The sequence below is a fragment of the Aulonocara stuartgranti genome, assembly GCF_965226115.1.
Source record: "Aulonocara stuartgranti genome assembly, chromosome: 14".
NCBI classification, from domain to species: domain Eukaryota; kingdom Metazoa; phylum Chordata; class Actinopteri; order Cichliformes; family Cichlidae; genus Aulonocara; species Aulonocara stuartgranti.
The window spans coordinates 6,543,156-6,563,809 of NC_138950.1; the positions used below are offsets into that span (position 1 = coordinate 6,543,156).

General features: G+C 39.9%; 1 protein-coding gene across 1 annotated transcript in view; it reads left to right on the forward strand.

The window, feature by feature from the left end:
* Nucleotides 1-4,500: 4,500 nt before the first annotated feature.
* The window catches only part of LOC309687163 (2-oxoisovalerate dehydrogenase subunit alpha, mitochondrial-like), a 32,607-nt gene continuing 16,453 nt past the window's right edge, over nucleotides 4,501-20,654 (forward strand). The window contains exons 1-3 of the mRNA XM_082501907.1: nucleotides 4,501-5,045; nucleotides 11,192-12,810; nucleotides 16,528-16,674. Coding sequence (XP_082358033.1) covers nucleotides 12,376-12,810; nucleotides 16,528-16,674 — 582 coding nt within the window. The 5' untranslated portion in view covers nucleotides 4,501-5,045; nucleotides 11,192-12,375. The remainder of the gene's footprint in view (nucleotides 5,046-11,191; nucleotides 12,811-16,527; nucleotides 16,675-20,654) is intronic.

Below are 20,654 nucleotides of genomic sequence, written 5' to 3' on the forward strand. Positions count from 1 at the left end.
TTCCGTGATGTGGGAGTTGGCCCATGTCTTGCACCTACTAGGGAAGAGGATGGACGGATGATGCCGGCTGCCAATGACTTAAGAATATAGTTTTCCACTGCCTTCCTCCTGGGCCTAGACAGGTTGTAAATTCTGCTAGAGGGTAATGGGGCGCTAGGAAGGAGCTCAATGGCGCTGTCATAAGGCCTGTGAGATCTAAGAAACAACACCTTGTCCTTACTAAAGATCTCCTGGAGGTCCTGATATTTGTTGTGAACTGAGGAAAGCACAGTGAGCCGCCGAACACTAGAGAACACTGCAATAGAAAACCCCTGAACCGACTGAGTTCCCCTTAGAAGGGAGACTGCATTGAAAAACAGGGAGACTGCATTGAAAAACACCAGCATGATTTTCAGAAAAGCAGCAGTGGAAAATTCAGAATGAATCCCTCGGGAGCAGGGAGAGGAGTTGGCAATAAAAAAACGAGGTGACCAATTGGAACCAGGAGCAAAATCAGACCTGAGCTCCAATACAGTAGCCAGAACATCCCCTTGTTTATCACTAATGGTTTTACATTGTTAGAAATTGTAAAGTCTGTTCGTGTTCGCCAAGAATCACCTCAGACTGAGGTAACTGAAGGCACCGGAAAATCATGGTAAATACAAAGAATAAACATGAAGACAAGAAGCAATGAGGCTTGGTTACCGCCATGAGGTAGCTGACGAACGCTGATTGCCGTCGATGGATAGCAGGTGAGCAGAACAGGTGAGAAACCAGAACTCTACTCACAAGACGGATGCAGGAAAACACAGACACTCACCAGGATCATGACAAAATGCATCATGAGTGATGAAACTTCCATCCCATTAGAACAGTTTACATCACAAGCTGCTATGTTAAACTATTGATCACCGAGCTCTCTTCAATGCAAAGCAACACTGCATCACCTTTTGTCCCCCTCAAAGCTCAAACATTAATGAAACATTAATCTGTGTTCCTGAGAATTCACTCACTCATCCAGTCAAAATAGCTACAATTATGAGCATGATAATACTTAATACTATCGCTAAAGCATGTGTCCATATTCAAATTGTGTTTATCATAAACATCCTTGCATTTTGTGTGAGTGTGTTTGTGCCACATGCTGAGTGCCATTTTGATTGTTGTTGTATCCCTAAGCAATTCTTTCCCTATGTAACATAAATAATTTAGCTCTCCAGAGGCAGAGAGTGGAGCCCGAACATTCATGGATAGAAATGAGAGTCATGAGCGCCAACTTTCTTCATGTATTGTCTTGCATGGAGGGATGGATGTACAAGGGCTGCATTTCCCCTCTGCTGGTGTGTAAAACCCAGCAGTACTGCAGCGCATGCACACACAAATCATCCCTCATCAGCTGTGTGCAGCCCTGATGGAAGATTGAGCTGCTGCATTTGCATTTCGCCCAAAGTGCTTGGCACACAAACAACATCTCTTGTTAGCCTTTTTTCTGTAACAAGAATAATAGATTACATCTTGCTAAAACATCAATATGTCCCCTGGAGCTCTTTCAAAGCAAAAATAACAGCAGGCTTGAGCGAAGATCATCCTGATCACTCCTGCTCATGTTTTCTGCCCTTTATATTGGAAAAGGCAATCTGATGCTGTAAGCCACCTGTGCAGACAAAACATGTTCCGTCAATAATTATGTTTTTGAAATCTAGAGTGATGTGGTTTTCCCTCCTTGGGGAGTATTAGTTTTGCTGTGTTTTCCCTATTGTGCTACTTACCACCTCAGGCTCTCTGCTAATACTACACTCCTCCTTCTCTCCCTCCTTTATTCTCCCTTACAGGTTTTGCTGAGGTGGCTAACTCTGTAGCGCTGTTGCTGCCACAGCGCTTCTAAAGGAGAAAAACAAACTTATTTAAAATACCAATCCTAGCTCTAGTTGCATCTTTTTTCTTCTTATTACAAAATGTAGTAATTGAACTGCATTCCTGAAAACACTGCTGTATGTGTAAATATGCTGTTGCTGCTGTGGTCATCGCCTTCTCATCTGGAAGTTGTCTTAATCCACTGTTAGCTCATTATTTGCAAACCTGCTTGTTAAAAGTGACAGGCTTGGTGATAAGGGCTTTCTCATCAACAGCGGATATTGGTATGCAACTGACACATACAAAACCAGTCGGGGTGAATTGTAGTGCAGTGCAGTGCAGAGAAGCTGATATCATTTTTTAAATGCTTAAATATTTGTGGGGCAGCACAGTGGTGTTGTGGTTAGCTCCACTGCTTCAGAGAAAGAAGATCTTAGGTTTGAATCCACCAGCCACATCAGGCCTTTCTTTGGAGTTTGCAGGATCTCTCTGTGTCTGTGTGGGGTCTTTCTGGGTACTCCAGCTTCCTCCCACAGTCCAAAGCCATGTACACGAGGTTTACTGGTGACTCTAAATCCATGATGTACCCTGCCTCTCGCCCTATGATAGCTGGGATAGGCTTCAGGATGGATGGATGGATAATTACTGGCACCTTAGCCTAGGTGTACTCCACCTCATTGCTTATGAGAGCTGGAATGGGCTCCAGCCCAACTGTGACTCTGAATTGGATATGCAAAAGAAAATGGATGTACAGATAAATATTTGTAAGAAGAAATAGTAATCAAGCCTTTACAAAGAACTGTGTGTGGTGTTGTTTCTTTTTGTCTTTCTTTGTTCAGAATTTTGGTTAAAACTGAATTATTTAAAGAGGCTGATGCCATTATTTATTCAAGTGCTTCCAAATTCTTATATGTATATGTAGTACTTTTGCAATCTTTTCTTTACTTCCACTGGTAAAAAGAATTTGAGTGCAGAAATAATATCACTTCAGGCTAAAGACACTGATATCTGATATTTTAAGCCAAAATTTCAAATCCCACTAATTTTACTGAGCATTGTGCATATTCAGTGAGGACAGGATCCAAGCACAGAATACTAGAAACCAGGTTAGTCTGAAATCTAAGTCTTTAATCCACAAGCTTGGGGTCATGCATGGGAAACCAGTTTGTAAAGCAAACAAATGCGTTAAGGGGGGAGTCAAAATACATTGCACATAGAGGCCAACCAGAATCATGAGAAACTTGAAAAACAAAATGCACAATTATAGAAAAATGAAGGACCTTCTTCTCCTCCTTCTGCTTCTTCTTCTTTTTAGGAAGTTAGCATCCAAATGGAAGTGATGAGAAAAAATCAAACAAAAAAAACCAAAACAAAACCGTGACAAAAACATTATATTTTGTTGTGCAGCTGTTTTCAAACTTTCATATTAAAGGTTATAAGCTTATTATCAATTAACATGATCAAAAGACACACTGGTTTCCAGTAGTAATTGTATGTATCTCCTTGCCTACCTTGCCTATCCTTAATCCTTATCTCTGCATATTTCAGCTAAAATAGAGCAGAAGATGGAGAAAGATGATGAGAGAAAACTAGAGAAGGAAGAGAGAAGGAATGGTGGAATAAAGGAAAAGCAGGAAAATAGAGCGAATGTGCGAGGATGTGCTCAGACTAAAGAGAGCATATTGATCTCTATTTCATGATGGACTGGACTGAGAGGATGCTTGTCACACTGACAGGCAAAGATAAACGAAGCATCAGATAGGCAGCATTGTGGCTATGCTGACTGCCTGGAAAGAACCAAAAAGCAAGAACAAAAACAACTAAAAGGTTAAACCGTTTCAGGGGGAGGGGGATTCGAGCTAAGAGCAGCGTACCTCATTAAATACTCAGCTTAAGCCCTGTGGATTTCATTGACTGCTAGTGTCCAGAAATGCATGAACTTTATCCTGCATGGCCTCCCCTGAAAAAGGCAAAATAGGCATGGCCCAAAGCAGGAATGTCTGTTTTTGCATCTTGAGACTATTTCTGACTGGAGATCTTAATGTGAGCTGGCCTGGGTGACTAAAGTGGGTCACAGGGTGAAGCCGACATTAAAGGACTGACACAAAGTGGAGTCATCCTTGCCGGAGGGCATCTCACTGCCTCCACTCTGGAATAGCACATATATAGATAGGCCTAAAGAAAGCAACTGCATAATAATCAACCGCCCTCTGGCTCCCCCTCCCTCAGTTTTTGTTCCCTCTCTGTTTTGATTGCTGCCTGTGTCCACTTTTGTGTTTGCTACATGCAGCAACATAAATGAGATTTTTCATCTCATACTTGCACCTTGCCTGCGGGTATTGTATTTTCAGCCTGTCCAGAATGCTCAAATCAAATGGCATCCCAAAGGACATACATTTGTTTTGCTAAGGCTAACCTTAAACCTCCCCGCTAGATCCCTGGTCTTAACCCAAATCCTAATTCCAACCCAAAATCAAGTCTTGACCCTGGTAATCCTCTTAAAGAAGTAAGAAAAGGCAAATGTCCTCACTTTGCATGTGCACGTTTCTCTTACTAAGCTTAAGAGGGCCTGAGAGTAATTGAAACACATCAAATACAGGGTGAGGACCAACAGGCTTTAGGACCCAGTTTTTCCGCCATAATATGGTAGCAGAAGCGCTGAGAAAAGACAATAAGGAGAGGGAGAAGACAGAGGGGGTGGAGGAGCAGAAGAGAGAGAGAGATGCTTCAATGTGGAAAGTCAGAGAAAAGCTGAGTGTGGCAGAAGAAAGTTGACGTGGTGTAACTACAGCAAGGCCCTTCCTTTCTCCGTGAGAGGGGAGAGACTGAGCGGGATACGATAGGAAATGTTGTATTGGGGAAACGGGAGCCTTTGACTAAGCATGCACGTTTACTGCTGCCAGGTTGCACAGGTGTATTAACGGCTACATCCACATGCATTCACAGCCGCATAGGAACCGCTGATGGGATACTGACAAGTTTGACTGTAACTCCGCGCACACGTCCCACTCCCACACAAACACGAGTGCTCGTATTTAGCTATACGCTGAAATGTACACGCTTTCTGCACCCTCCCACGTGAAAAGGCGAACAGAACAGCGCAAGATCCCTGTGTAACAGCATCCAGCCCTGTGGACTTGTTAAAACTGGGACACTGGATTCCACCGGGACTCACCTCGAGGACAGGACGGATCAGAGTTTCCGACGTTAAGGTGAGGAAATATTCAAAGAAAATTCCGGTGTTACTTACACTCAACCCCCCTTTTTTAAAAGTCAGAGGATGAAAAGACAGAAAGCTGGATAGATAAAAACGGTCGAACCAGTAATAATATTATTTAATATTTATTATTAATTTATTTAGAGGGTTTATGTTTGTCATGTACAGTATGTATGTAATTCTCTGAAGAACAGGCTGACAGTATTTCAACCACAGTGGGAGCTCGTTATATATATATATATATATATATATATATATATATATATATATATATATATATATATATATATATATATATATATATATGCTCCATTGTTAACGTTTCTTTAGCCATTTATCGCTGTATAGCAAGCCTACTGTGCAGTATTGAGCACCGTAGCAGAGTCACGGAGACCATCTGATAAAAGCCACTTCCTTTTTGTTTTTGTTTTTAATTTAGCTAGTACATCTAAAGCTCTTTCAGCCTTCAGCCAGCATCTGAATTGGCAGATCAGTTTAAGTGTTAAATGTAAAATGTCCGGTGGGAAACTGCTTAAAAAACCTAGCCCAAGTGCTTTCAAAAGACATGCAGGGTGTTCTGGGTTTTTGGTTTTTTGTTTTTTTGTTTGTCAGCAGTCCTAATTAAGAGAAGGTCTTTTCTCTGCGGGGGGTGGGTGGTGCACACACCATGCCCTCGGTCTGTGATGATGATGATAATGAAACTATGTAAGAAACCGTGCTGCTCATCTGCAAGAAACTAATTTTCTAATCAAGTCATTATTGCATTGCAACACACTGATTTATATTTGTTCCTCAAAGGCTTACATTAGCGCTTAATCATAAACATTCCAGCAAGTACAGCATGACAAGCCAAGTCCTGAAAGCTGTACTTTTTGTGAACCAGCTTTTTCTCTAAAGTTTTAAGGTGGATCCTGACAGAATTTTGTGACCATATTGAGATTAACACTAGTACACATACACACACCACAGATAAAAAATACAGGTGTACAGGTCATTACACTGAAGGACAGTTGATGTAAACACAGTATGAATGACATCTGTGCAGTCTTGTTTAGTACACACATTTGCGCAGGCATAGGTAAAATGAAACTTGCTTTACTGAATAAAAAACGGTCAGATAATATTTCAGGGGGTTTAGGAATTCAAGAAATCAGAAATACTATTTTGGAGTGTAAAAATATTATTTAATACTTTTATGCTGGTCTTACTGGCTGTTAGGTGTATACTTTAATTGTTGTCTATTACTACAATGTTTTGAGGTCCTTTATTGTATAAATTACGACATTTTTAACATTGTATTTAAAGCACAGGAATCTTAAATTAATGTGTTGGATTTAATTTTTGTTATTTTGCATCTTTAATAATAATAATAATGGATTGCATTTATATAGCGCTTTTCAGGACCCTCAAAGCGCTTTACAATACCACTATTCATTCACTCTCACATTCACACACTTTAGTAAGTGGTTTACAGCTGAAACTGCAGATTTGTTTAAAAATGTCTCTAATCATCTCCCTGTAGTGCAGCGTTTCACTGTGTGTGTTTTCTAATGCTCTTTCATCAGATTTTCACATTTTATTTTACATGACAAGTACCAAAATTACTGCAAATTACTAGCACACACTGTTTGATATGTAACTGCTCGGCAAGCACAAACAAGTAACATTATCTTAAATGGTGAAATGTTATTACACAGTAACATTAACATAAACCATTATTCATTTATTCATGTGGAAAGCATTTCCACAAACAACACAAACTATATACACATTTACCACAAATAGCAGCACATTGAGAAATATAGCGCATCTCTGTGGAATGTGTCCTATGATGCGTTCAGATTCATATTTCAGATGACTGACTACAACATACTACATATTCCGCAGAGATGCTGGAGCAATGTGCAACGTAGTACAGATGGGTAACTTCTCATTTCTTGGGCCTCACTGCACATGAGCACCAGCTGTGCGAGCAGTGCGTGTATGTGTGTGAAAAGAGACAATCTGACTATGGTGCAGCTGTGTACATGAACATGTGGGCTGGTTGGCATGGACTGCTTCAAAGGGTTTGTTTTTGTGTGTCTAAAAGGGCAAGGTGATGCAAGGCTGCAATGGACTGCAAAGTGTGTTTGTGAATGCATGTCTTGTGAGGCAAACTAAATGACTGTGTGTGTCCGTGTGTGTGTTAGAGCAGGACATGCCATGGACCGATTAATGAGCTCACACTGTCATACACACATTCTGCGCAGGGGGTTTAAGTATTCCCAGTGTCTGGCATGACTGCACTCATTTGTTATTACAGAGTGATTCTGTGGAAATTATCTATCTTTTGCACTCTGAAATGACAGTTACATTTTTACTGGAAGGCACAGTAATGCTGGAATTATCCCATCCAGTTATTATCAAGCCAAGCAGAGGAACAGTACTGAAATGGCAAATTAGCCTCTGCTTCATTTATCCTGCAGTGAGCACTCCACTCCATGGTGAATGTGTTTCCATAGGAACATGGTGTTACTTTGAGCTTCATGTGCTGTGCGACGCTCTTGACGATCCTGCCTGTTTTTTTGCTTATCTTTTCTGTTCAGCTTCCTCTCCTCTCCTCAGTCATTCTGTACAGATCAAGGAAGAGCAAAAGGGAGAAAAAGAGTTTGGAAATGAAATCAATAGGGCCATTTAACCACCGCTTGCGTTTTCAGAATTTCATTTGGCGTATCTCAGAGCCTGCTCTGGCCTTATCAGCCTGACATCGCTGTTCTTCAGGATGCCTTTTTATTACAGTCTGCAAGCGTTTACAGCTCCAATTTCCTACAGCCACTATGCTATTTCTTTCCCATGAGTGTGTTCACTGTATCTGCATCTTGATCTGTATCGGATGAAATATTGCAGCCGTTACTTCCAGTGAGAATGTGAATGTATGCTGAGAGACAGCGAGTCAGTGTGTGTCAAAAAGACTGCAGAGTCGCTGAAAATCTGTGTAAGAGTCAGCAGCAACAGTTCTCTACTTTCACGACAGGGGTTTAAGGCAATATTTCACTTTAGTTGCATATTTCGATGTCTTAAGAACAAGCTGTCTTTTCATGTAGTAAGTGGAAATGCTACTCAAAGAGACACGTTTTAAGTTTAGTACAGTGGCTTTGCCAAAAGTATTGGCTGGATTATAAAAAAGGAACAGAGTCAGATCAAAGAAAAGGAAGAGGGATATGGAGGGAGCTGAGAAGATGCGTGCTTGTATATGTGTATGACAAAACACCAGACTAAAAGGACAGAGATGGGGAGAGAGAGAAGAGGGTCTCTTGTAAAAGTGGTGCCGGTGATATACGGCAGCGTCCTTGCAACCTTCCTTCTACCTGACTGGATGTTTTATGAGCGTTGCAGAATCAGAAAAGGAGGCAGGCTTATAATACAGCTGACAGAAGTCTTTTTATGGTGGATGGGCAGAGGTGGAGGAGGGAGGGAGAGGGTGTAATAAAGCTGAGTGCATCTCTCCTGGAATGAAGCTGCAGCAATTGGGAGGGGGCAGAAGGGAGAGGGGAGGCTGGTGAAGTGCTACAAATATTAGTGTTACATGAGCGTGTGTGCAAAATGCACCATATGTCCAGATGTGTGCGTATGTGTTAGGAGAGGAAGGCAGTTTGCACAGAGCTTTTGCTGACGTCACTCTGTTGAACAATCACTCAGCCTCCATAAGGCAAGCAGAAAATGGAGCCCTCAGCATACGCCAGCCCAAAGACACCCAATTAATCCATTTTTCCCCCTGTGTGGTGCGGTGAAGCGTGCAGTGAGTCACAGAATTGATCTTGAGCCTGTGAAGTAATATACCGTGCAGAATGAATACTTACTGATGAGATATTATGTTGTTTGTTGAAATGACACTTTGTTATTCTGCCGGGAATGAAAAGACTCTTAACACACAATACAAAGACTTTTTTTTTTTTACATCGCTTCCTGCTTGTCACCTGACAGTAGCAAATCTTGACCATTTAATTATGATTGATTAATTTGAGATATTCTTACTTTAGAAAATTAAAAGTCAGTTTTACATGAGCTTAATTTCTCCATTTCAGACAAATAACTAACAGTTTACATATTACATATTAACTGATGATGATGTAGGGATATCAGATCATGCATTGCAGTCCACTGGATAAAGATCTCCGATGTCGCTAAAATGTGTGAACAGTTGAAAAACTTCAGAATCGCTTCTATTTCATCCAATTTCTCTTGGAAAAAAACAAGCTTACCTAAAGCCAGGGAATGTGATTTCCCACAAAATATAGTCAGCAGTAACTTAAAATATATGTTATTATATGTTATTTAAACCTGATTAACTGCTTGCTAATGCAAATATATAATCAGACAGTCACATGGAAGCAGCTCAGTGCATTTAACCATGTAATCACTTTCAAGAGTTCAAGTGTTATTGCCAAAGTTCAAACTGAGAATTAGAACAAGTGACATGAATTGGTTGCTGGTTTCAGATGGCTGGTCTGATTGTTTCCAAAACTGCTAATCTGGTGTGATTTTCCCATACAACTTCCTCAGTTTACAGATAATGATCCAAAAAAAGAAAAGAAAATGTCCAATGAGCAGCAGTTCTCAGGGTGACAATACCTTGTTTATGCCAGGGGTCAGAGGAGAATGGCCACATGGCTGGTGGTGATGGTGTAATGGTGTGGGGGATATTTTCTTTGACCATTTTGTGCCCATAGTACCAGCTGAGCATTGTTTTAATTGCACAACCTACCTGAGTTGTTGCTGACCATGTCCATCCCTTTATGCCTACAACGTGCCCATCTTCTGGTGGCTGCTTCCAGTAGGATAAATTCCCATAGCACAAAATATCATCACCTCAAACCAACTCACTGGTTTCTTGAACATGAGAATAACCTCACTGAACTCAAATGGCCTCTTCCCTGGGGGCTTCAGTTATCAGATCTCATTGCGATAGAGCACGTTAAAAAGGGAGATTCCCTTCATGGATGTTCAGCTTACAGATCTGAATCAGCAACTGTTTGATGTTATCATCTCAATACTGACTAAAATCTCTGATATTATTTCCAAAAAATAAAAATATATTTCCTGCACCTTGTGACTTTATGCCAAGAAGATTTAAGACAGTTCTGAAGGCAAAGGTGGTTCCACCCAGTAATAGCAACTGAATGTAAGACACAAATAGAAAATGGGAAGGAATAAACAATCATTTCTCTGGAAATAGATGTTGAGAGGGTGGAGATTTCAAAAGCATGCAATGACATGTTAAAGAGGAATACTGGAAAGTTTGGTGTTTAAATAGACCAACATATTGGGACATGTTGTGTGTGAATGACGCAACACAGCTTGAGTTGTCTACCTGAACAAGCGCATAGGCTTGTTACACACTGCTACATGTTGATGAATTCACAATTTTTACATTGTGTAGCTGTATCAAAATACATAAATACAGTGACAGCAGCTGTGCCCCTCCATCAACAACAGTCGAAAGTGTCTAACTGATGTTTACATATTTATAATATTGACTAAATCTTTGGAAAAGTACTGGAAAGTTACCAGCTCAGGCTCCACAATGGACCAGAATGGAGCAGAAAAGAAGTACTTTCACTCCTCGCTATTTTACTCACAATTTAACCATAAGGAATTTTTAGCTTTTTGGACTGAGATTTTATATATGGCTGAAACTGGTATAAAACTCTGGTTCCTGTAAGAGTAAAAATCCTATAAGAAAGACAACATTTCCTCAGCCATACCTGCTACAATTCATAAAAATACGGATATATACACAATATAAAAAATCCCTATGTAACCAACAGAAAGACTCTTTTTTTTTTTTTTTTTACTAAGTGCATAAGGGAAAGGTTCATTTTCATAGGCAACCTTTCAAATCACGCTAATCCTCTGCTCTACTGGGAGCTTATTAAGTAAATCGATCAAGACTCACAGTCTCACAGTGAGATTCTTTTTTACTGGAGTAAAAAAAAAAAGGGTTGATATATAATAAGAGTGCATCTTTTTTTCTGTATGAAGTTATCTGCGCGCATGTGAATCAGGAGTTTAAGTAGCTTGAGCCCACAACCCTCGCAAACTAAACATGAGTAAAAGTGGAGAGTATAAATATTTTGTGTGACCTTGTTCTTCTCTTAACAGACATCAACGTCCTAACTGGCGATCTGGATAGAGAGATTCCTCGTCCTCATCTATCCTGAATGAAACCCTCTTAAGGTGGATGCTAAGCATTAAAATTGCATGTCCCAGTGGAGAGCTGCCATACCAAGTAGCCAACCCGCAGCAATAAATCAACACTAGAGGACTTTTATTTCTTCATTATCGCTTCCTGCAGCAACAACAAAGGAACAGGCATGTTCACAGGCCTGTTGACCTGCGGATGTGCTTCATAGGATTCTATTTTTGGAGCCTCATTGGTTTTACAGATTAACTGCCCTCAAATATGGCCCCAATCCGTTTGTTGCTCCACTAGTTTGACTGCTGCCGGAGGTTGTGTATATTCATGCTTCAGAACGCCCCACTGTGTGACAGTTTAGTCATCTGAAGGGGCACTGCTTCTTTTTGAAAGCAGTTTGAGTTCACTTTTTTCACACTCTTGCAGAGGAACAAACACTTTGCTGTATGTAATGACAGCTGGAAAGACTTTTAAGTTATTCTTGTCAACTCCTAACTAATTGCCCTCTTTCATTGTGTAACTGAGGAAAGATTGACATCTGAAGCTTTTACACCGTTGCCTAGTCAGTGTGCTTAGATTAGTGCGTCATAATATTTTATTGAAAGAGTTTTTCAGTCACACTACAGTCACACTGAATTTCCATTGCACGTTGTTTTTATTAAACTGTCTAGCACTAATCGAGATCTTTCATCGTCAGATTCGAGATTTTCATAGTGCGTGAAAGCAAAAGTAGCTACCATTAGCAAATACGAACTGACGCGGCCATGTGAAATGGAAGACACAGGCCAAAGCCTGAACCATCAAGTCCTTAAAGAATTGTTTATGACATGTGAAGAGAGGACATTTTTGAATTATCCAACGTCACTCCAGCTGAACATTTCACAGGACAAAGCTACCACTGCTTGTTTCACTCTGACATAAATCTGGCATGCTTTGTTGGCCCCAGGGCCAAGCCCTATAACAAGAGAAAAATTAAAGAATAGGATTAAAGATGGATTATCACTGAAATACTAAAGCCAGCAAAGCAGCTGCCTTTGCATACTGAAAGCCCATTGGACTCTTCAGGGAGAAGCTCTGTTGACCGATTTGTAGATTGCATTTGGTTGTTGATGTGGTCACCTATTGGGTGGCTGGTATTAAAAAGGAAAGGATGGAGAATCTAGATGAGCTGGAGCACCCTCTTCTGGGAGAAAGTGCCAATAACAACTGGGGACCAGGGCCGGGGCTGGGACCTGGAACTGGACAGGCCCCAGGTGGGCTGTTCAAGGGAATCTTGGTTAAGTGTGAGGAGGACAGGGCCTACCCTCCATTAACATGGAGGGGCTATTGTGGACATCCCCCTGAGCTTCAGCAACAGCAGCTACTGGATCCTTGCTCCTTACCATGCACACTGGAGTCCTTTTACCCAGCAGCCCCCATTTGGGGCCACACAGATGCCCTGCTCAACAAAGACTACTTGGAGACCACGTTTGTGGACATTCGGCCAGGTTCAACACTGGAGAGGAAGCTGCTGGCTGAGACGCAAGACTTCCACAGTGCATCCTACAGCATGGACGATGAGGATGACCTGCTCCCTGACTCTGACGTAAGCAGTGTTGGACAAGTTACTTTGAAAAAGTAATTAATTATAGTTACTAGTTACTTTTTCAAAAAAGTAACTGAGTTAGTAACTGAGTTACAAGGTTCTACAAGTAATTAATTACTTGAAAAGTAACTATTGCGTTACTTAAAAAAAAATGTTTAACCCTCTGGGGTCCAGGGTATAATTGGCCATTTTTAACCACATTTCAAACATAAAATCCGAGTAGAAAAAGTTATATTTTTTACTGTAACAACCACAAACATGTTTATGGATAATATTTCATAACTTTAAATGCAAATATAAATTGTCAATTTTAAAATCATATGCAAAAGTTTTGCAGACAACAAAGTTATTTGCAACCATTTACCTTTTAGCGTTTTTTATAACCATTTCAAACTATTTACATAACAATCAGCTGTTCTGCATTCAACAGGATGCCACACAAATTATTTGTGCCACTCCAAATATTTCTGTCCACTATAAAGGAGAACATCACAGCCTGATACCTGCAGGTCTGACAGCAGCAGGTGTATCACTCCTACTGTTTTCATTGAGCATTGTTCTGACACACAACACAAAACTATCCACAACACTACACACTAACTACACAAGACGACACATTAACTACACACTCCAAACACGCTAAACGTCACAAATCTCTCACATCTCAAAACTCTCTCTCTCTCTCTCTCTCTCTCTCACCCTCACTCCTAAAACTTCCCCCTCTCCCTAAACAACAAAATGTCATGTTGCCACATCATTTTTGATTGGTCGGCATGGTGCATTTTTCCACCAACACGAAAGGGCAGGTTTTTTTTGTTTGTTTGTTTTTCTTTGTCATAAGCAGAGAGTGCTCGCTGCGCTGTCCTTAGACAGTAAACGTGGCGAAACTATTGAGGAAAAATCGCTGCGTATATATTGTTTATCATGACTCTGGTTTTACGTGGCCTATCAGCACAATTTAAAAACTGGTATATATCACCTTGTTGCTTTGTCATCTTGAAGTGGTCATGTGATTGGCTTAGCACGACTACTTTATTCTTCTTCAGTCAAACAGCTGCTTAAAGCTGCTGCTTAAAGCTGTAGCGTCCAGATTACTTACAGCTACTTCCGTGGAACTGATATAAATTGCGGTAAGCTTAAGACAGCTTCAACCATCTGTTTGTTGAAAAATAGTAACGCGACCGCACCGCATTTTCTTGTTAGTAACGGTAACGATGTTATAACGATAGAAATAGTAATTAGTTAGATTACTCGTTACTGAAGAAAGTAACGCCGTTATTCCCATCACTGGATGTAAGACACTTAAAAATGTCTTCTCTTTCTTCTTTTGTACCGACAACAGAGCTTGTGCAACCGTACAGGAAATAAAAGCAGGTCAACAAATTTTCCTGCTATTGTTCAAACAGAGGATTCAGGAATATTTAGATAGGTCTGAAAGTAAGCATTAGTTTCTCAATTAGTCCTTTGTTTGTCTGTTAAGTTTCAAAAGTAACAAACCTGAAAGTTTGCATGTAGATGCCCATATTAGTTTTATCAAATCATTCTCATCCTCAGCTCAACCAGATCCTCTTCATTCCTGAAACATGCTACAGAAAAAGCAATGGAGCCTCATACTGTCAGTGTAGGTTCTGGAAACCAAAGAGGAACTTAAAATAGACATGCGAGCAAAGCAGCAATTGAATGCTTACTGTCAAAAAGCCAGATTACATAAAGCTGCTCTCCTGCTGCATAACAGGTAATGACACCATAGTGCTGATAGAAGATGCCAGTTCTATATCATAGACCAGCGGTCCCCAACCCCCGGGCCTCGGACCGGTACCGGTCCGTGAGTCGTTTGGTACCGGGCCGCGAGAGTTGAGGCTCAGTTGTGAAATGTATGGTTTTCAGGGTTTTTATCGGTTTTCAGCTTTATTTTGTTATAATTTTTATTGTTTACTCGGTTTTCCTGGGTCTTTTCACGTGTGTTATGAATAAATCTTCTTTTTTTCGGTACCGGTACTAGTTTTATTTTGTGTATTTATCCGCGACACTTTAAAAGCCGGTCCATGAAAATATTGTCGGGCATAAACCGGTCCGTGGCGCAAAAAAGGTTGGGGACCGCTGTCATAGACCACCGAGCAAAGCCCATCATAAAGTAAAATATAAATTAGCTACGAGATGCCAACAGCAGTCAACAAAATAATACATACTCTAAATGTCACCAATAAATAATGTTAGTGTTTGTACTGTTTAGTCTCACATCAAGGTCAAGTAAAAGCTTTTTAAATAACTAGAACTAAAAGGCTAAGGGATGTTTAATGATTATTACTTTGATTAAGAATGCAAGTAAAAACACAAATACACAGTAGCACTACACACCGTTAAAATCGACAGCAGCTGGCTGCCACAAAGTTTAGGTAAGAGTTTGTTCCCCAAGGACAAAAGGAGAGCTTGTGTAAAATATTTTTTAAGCTCATTCTGAATGCTGGCAGTAGTGCAGTGATGCAGAGTCCTGGGCCTGTGGGAATAAAACCTTGCAGTGACCTTAAATCTGCACAAGACAACATCTTCTACTTTGCTTCACTTCAAATTGTTTTTATAAAAGAACTTAAACTGACACATGAAACTCACAGATTGCTCCATGATCAACATTATGGAAAAATAAGTGTCGCATCCTGATTGATTTTACATGTGAGCACAGGCTTAAATTGATTTCCCTGCTTCTCATCAACACAAAAAGGATTTTATGTCTATAAAAATACTTCCCAACTATAGAAAGATTTTTTTTGACCAATAGAACAGGCATAATAGAAATAGCCCTGTGTTCCAAGCTTTAAATAAATTATTTTGTTTAGTAAAAAAAAAAAACCACTTTATGTCTGTGTTTGCTGCTGGTTTACAGAACAGTTACTAAAATATAACAAAAGCCTTTTTTGGAATTGTACAACTGTTTCTTACACAAAGTAAAATGACCAAAGTGGTATGACAGGGTCATTGTGAGAGAGCAAGTCAGACTCAATATGCAGCTGTTTCAAAAAAGATGCATGAGTCATAAAGTGCCCCGCGGTCAGCAGAGCTAGTGCATATCCAGACTAACCCCATTCAATCACATTATCTTTCAGACACTAGCAAAGTTTTTAGTTGTTGTGGATGACTTGAACATAAGAGAAACAGCGTGTTTCACTTAATGTTGGAGTAGATCATCTTTGTATGTTTAAGACAACAAGCTGTATCTTTGTTAGATGGACACAAAGAGGTAGATTACAGAAATGACAAAAAAGCAAGGTTGTTTTTTACTTATGCACCTGTGCACTGGCACCTTGATGAAATAAACTGAAGGAAGTTGACAAGGCTGCAGCAGTACTGATCCATGAAATGGATCTTCAGAAATATGTATTCCTCTCTAGAAACAAAGTCTCAGTTTTTCTCTTAACCCACAAATTTTATTGAGACTCATTTTGAAACAAACATCTTTGAGTCAAAATGTTTTTTTTATTCACTTTACACACCGTCCTTGCACAGTACCTTACATTTGAAAAGTTTCAGTGTAATTTTCATTTGCAGGAAAATGAAATGAATGTAATACCTACTGCATTTTTGTGAAGGCTGAAATCTCACAGACAAATATCTGAAAATGTGCCCAAACAAAAACAAATCACCCTAAAAGTATTTCTTTATAATGTATGTTATCGCTTTCTATCCTGAACTCAACCTAAACGCACTCTGTTTGAATCCCAGGACTCATCCATCGATGATTTTAGTGATACAGACAGTGAGAACAACTTCCCTCTGATGATCCCTCAGGACTACCTGGGTCTGGCCTTTTTCTCCATGCTCTGCTGCTTCTGGCCCCTGGGCATCGCTGCCTTCTATCTTTCACAGAAGGTATACGAACACACACAAACACACAAACACACAGACACACCCTCAGTCCTGAGCAGACAAGATACAACTTGGCTCTATCGTTCACAGCTGAGGGTGAGTTTTTACCCTCTGCAGTATGTGTGGACGATCAACGAGTCCAGTTCTTTAGTGTTGTGCAAGTGAAGGATTTATGGAGGAGAGCTGTGACAAGGAGATTACACCTGCAGAATCACACTTCTGAAATAGTACAAAGCTGAGAACTTTAGATAAAACACTTAGATCAAATCCGAATCACAGTTGTCTATAATATGGTCTCTGTTGGTATCATAACTCAGATTTCTTCACATTGATTTCTTGAAGACATAAGCTTGAAAAAAACCACTGACCTCTGTCCTTATGTATCTTTTTCATTATGTGTTGCTTAATTTAATGGGCATGCATATGTATTTACAACCTTTGCATCAAGCAATACATAGAGCCATGACCAAACTAAGAAGAAGAAATAATAGTATTCCTGTACTGGGGTTTTGTCTTTAAATCAATATTTACATAAATATTTCATTGCAGCGCATAAAAACTGCTCGTTGGAGCTCACTGGTTTAAACAACATGTACTGTGTTTTGCCTACATTTATTGAATAATAAAGTCACTCTTTCTACCATATGTATACTATAATATGTATAATGTCTGCCTTTCAGCAGGGATATATCCAGTCCAGATGTATAGGGCAGAAATCTAACAGGATACCACATTAAAAATGAATAAACTTAAAGTTAATATAACTGCAAATGTGCTGTTCTAAGCAAACTATACTATTCATACACAACTTTTTCCTATAAGTGTTCAGCATCTGCACACCACATATTTAATGACAATTTAATTAACAGATACAAAATGTAAACAGAAAAAAATTGAATCACTGGCGATCTGTCCAGGGTCTACCCTCCCTTCGAAGGCTATTTCCAGGATTAAATGTGCTTATTATGTTAAACGGCACTTTTTAGAATCACATACATGCTCAATCATAATTTTTGACTCATTGTTGTGCATATCACTTTAATTTTGCTGTTATTGATTGATGTTAATGTGGAAATATTTAAATAAAGTACTGTGCGTTATTAAAGCGCCTAAGTAAATGTACAAGGCTGTCTTTCTACTCGTCACTGTGTTATACTTGTATAACTATGCATGTGACAAATAAAGAACCTTAACCTTAACCTTAACCATATCCATGCGCTCATCTGGCCAACACCTCTGGCCCCTCACCACAGAAGAAACAGGATAAAATTATTAAATCTGATTATTCAGAAGTCAGATGACTGGTCACCCAAAAGTCAGAATTGCTAGAAAAAAAGAACTTATTAGCCACAGTTACTTATGGTAGTATTAAAATACCCCTTACACAAATATCTCTAGACTCCCTTATTTTATAAACTCATCCCTCCAGCAGTGCAGGAGAGAAAGAAATCCCATTAACACTTTTGCAAAGCTAACTGGCAGCATGCTGCAAAGGCCTTTTGATCAGATCAATGGCCTTCGTTAAGGTTTAATTAGAGTCATAACAAGAAACCTCAAGGTGATAGATTTCCAATATTGTTGAGTGCTGCCTAAAACAGGGGTCAGAGTCAAAGGCAAGGACTAGAGGGAGAGAGAAAGGAAGGAAGGAGGAGAAAATGATGAATGAGCTGCAATCGCTGGGTGTGATTTGGAGATGGAACATAATATGGGCTTAGCGTGAGATTGGAATGAGTGGAAGAGGAAAGTGTAGGCCAGGGAGGACATTGACAAATGATGATAAATGCTGTTCTCTCCTATTTTTTTCACTCTAATCTTTATCTCAGTGTCTCGTCTCCTCTTTTACTCAGACCAACAAGGCATCGGCTCAGGGGGATTTTCAGGGGGCCAACGCAGCGTCTCGCCAGGCTCTCTGGCTCTCGGTGCTCTCCATCGTGTTTGGAATCATAACGTACATCTGTGCCATCGCTGCGTTGATTTCTTACCTGTCCGCAAAACCACCATAAAAGCAACTCTTTGAAACGGACATGCATACAAAAGACTGACCTCTCACATATTTCATGAAGATCAACACATGCCAACATATCACCGTTAAATGTCAAATAATCACAGTGTTTGTCTGTCGACTTGTCTGAAGTCACGTTTCATCTACACCAAGCTGAAAAGCTGCGACGCTGAAAACAGAAGCTGGGAGCTGGTGTGTCGTTTATAATCGCTTTGGGATTATAAAAAGAAAAATCAGCTCAAAGGATGTTCTGAGCACATGAAGAAAAATCATTGAAAAAGCAGTCTGTTACTTGTTTAGTGATTTGAAGACTTAAGTTACCTTCTGTTAAATCTGTGCTGTAGTTGTCATCATATGTGAAGCATTACTGAAGTAAAAAAAAAGAAAGAAGAAAAACAGAAATTCACATTTTTCCATAGCACTGTAGATATCAGCATTACAAACAATGGATGAATAATAAGAAGCAGTGGGGATATGTGTCATTGTCTGCCTGGGAGGAGCTAAGTGGAGGGCAGTATACGATTAGATGGAGTCTGCAGATTTATGAGAGGTCATAGCAAGGACGTGGCAGCAGATAAATCCCGATGGACTTCACTGTGGGAGGGCCTGAGCCAGCACTGTCACTTGAGGGGTGAAAGCTGGTGATGATGTTTTAAAACATACGATGAGCCAGAAGCAATAGTCCTTTGGAGAACCCAGAGTTCCTTGCTGACGGGAGGGACCCCGAGGGAAATGCTGCACGTGAACATCGATAAGCTCATCCTGGTTTCACACTGCTTCAGTCACTGTTTACTGACAGAAAGGACTGCCTCTGCTTTGTTTATACCAACTGAATCATTATCTTCATGTTGAAATACACAGAACACTAAATAACTAACGCACAGAGTGTAGTTGCTGGTATAAGAAAATACGTTCACGACTTTTAAAATTAAATGCAAAACTCGGAGGTAGAAAATGGACTCAAGATATAGACATTAAATGTTATCCTCTATATATACACAGGGTTAAGAAATCATAACATATACAGCGGAGGAAAGAGCTGGAAAAAGTGCCAAAAATACAGAAGAAACTCTGAGGATGATCCTTTTATCAGCTATTCCATTATTAGAAGCAGCCAGGCTGTTCACACCATGCTCCTTAAATATAGATTCTGCTATTTTCTCCACCAAAAATAGAACTGACATCTTCAGGAGCTTGCTTCTTGCAGTATGACTGACTTAAAAAAAAGTCTACTCAAAACTTCTGTTCAAAAACACACAAATGCTTTATTTAAATGGGCCAAGAAAAGTTGCAAAAATTGTGATGCATGTTTCAATAACATCCCAGGTTTGGTCATAAGAAAACCCTGCATGGTGAGCTTGTTGGTTTCCTGCTGCAAACTTTGTTTCCTTCAATTGGACCAACATTGTTGCAAAATTGACTGGATAAAGCTCTGAGCCTTTAACTACATAGTAAATGGGGGGTATCCAAGTAAATATAAAGGAATGACTAAGGTGGAAGCTGACATTTTCTATTTAGATAAATAGTTTTATAGAGCACACACTCAAGTACATATAAAATACTATGTTTGCTGCAATCCCAGTGTTGTTTCAAAGCTGGTAATAGATCACTTTTAACAGATTTTAGTAGACAAACCTCTGGTATCTCCGTGTCTTGCCCTTGTCAGCTCTCTCATTGTCGATGCGCTGTGATTCAGCTGTACACTGACAATCCTGAACTACCGTCTGTCTCCACCGTACTTTCATTTTAATAGAAGAAAAACAAATCACACTTTGTTGTTACAGCTGAGTTACATCAATTATTGATTTATATGGAGGCATTTCACGTGGATTGCTCCGAATGATGAGGCTGTCGTGCGACAGGCTCTGCTCAGGTTTGTCTCGCTTTGTGTCACTCGTACAGATAATAAGCGGACTCTGAATGTGTGAGTCAGTAAGGTTCAAAGGTTGCAGCAAATGGGATTTATTACTACAAAAAATAT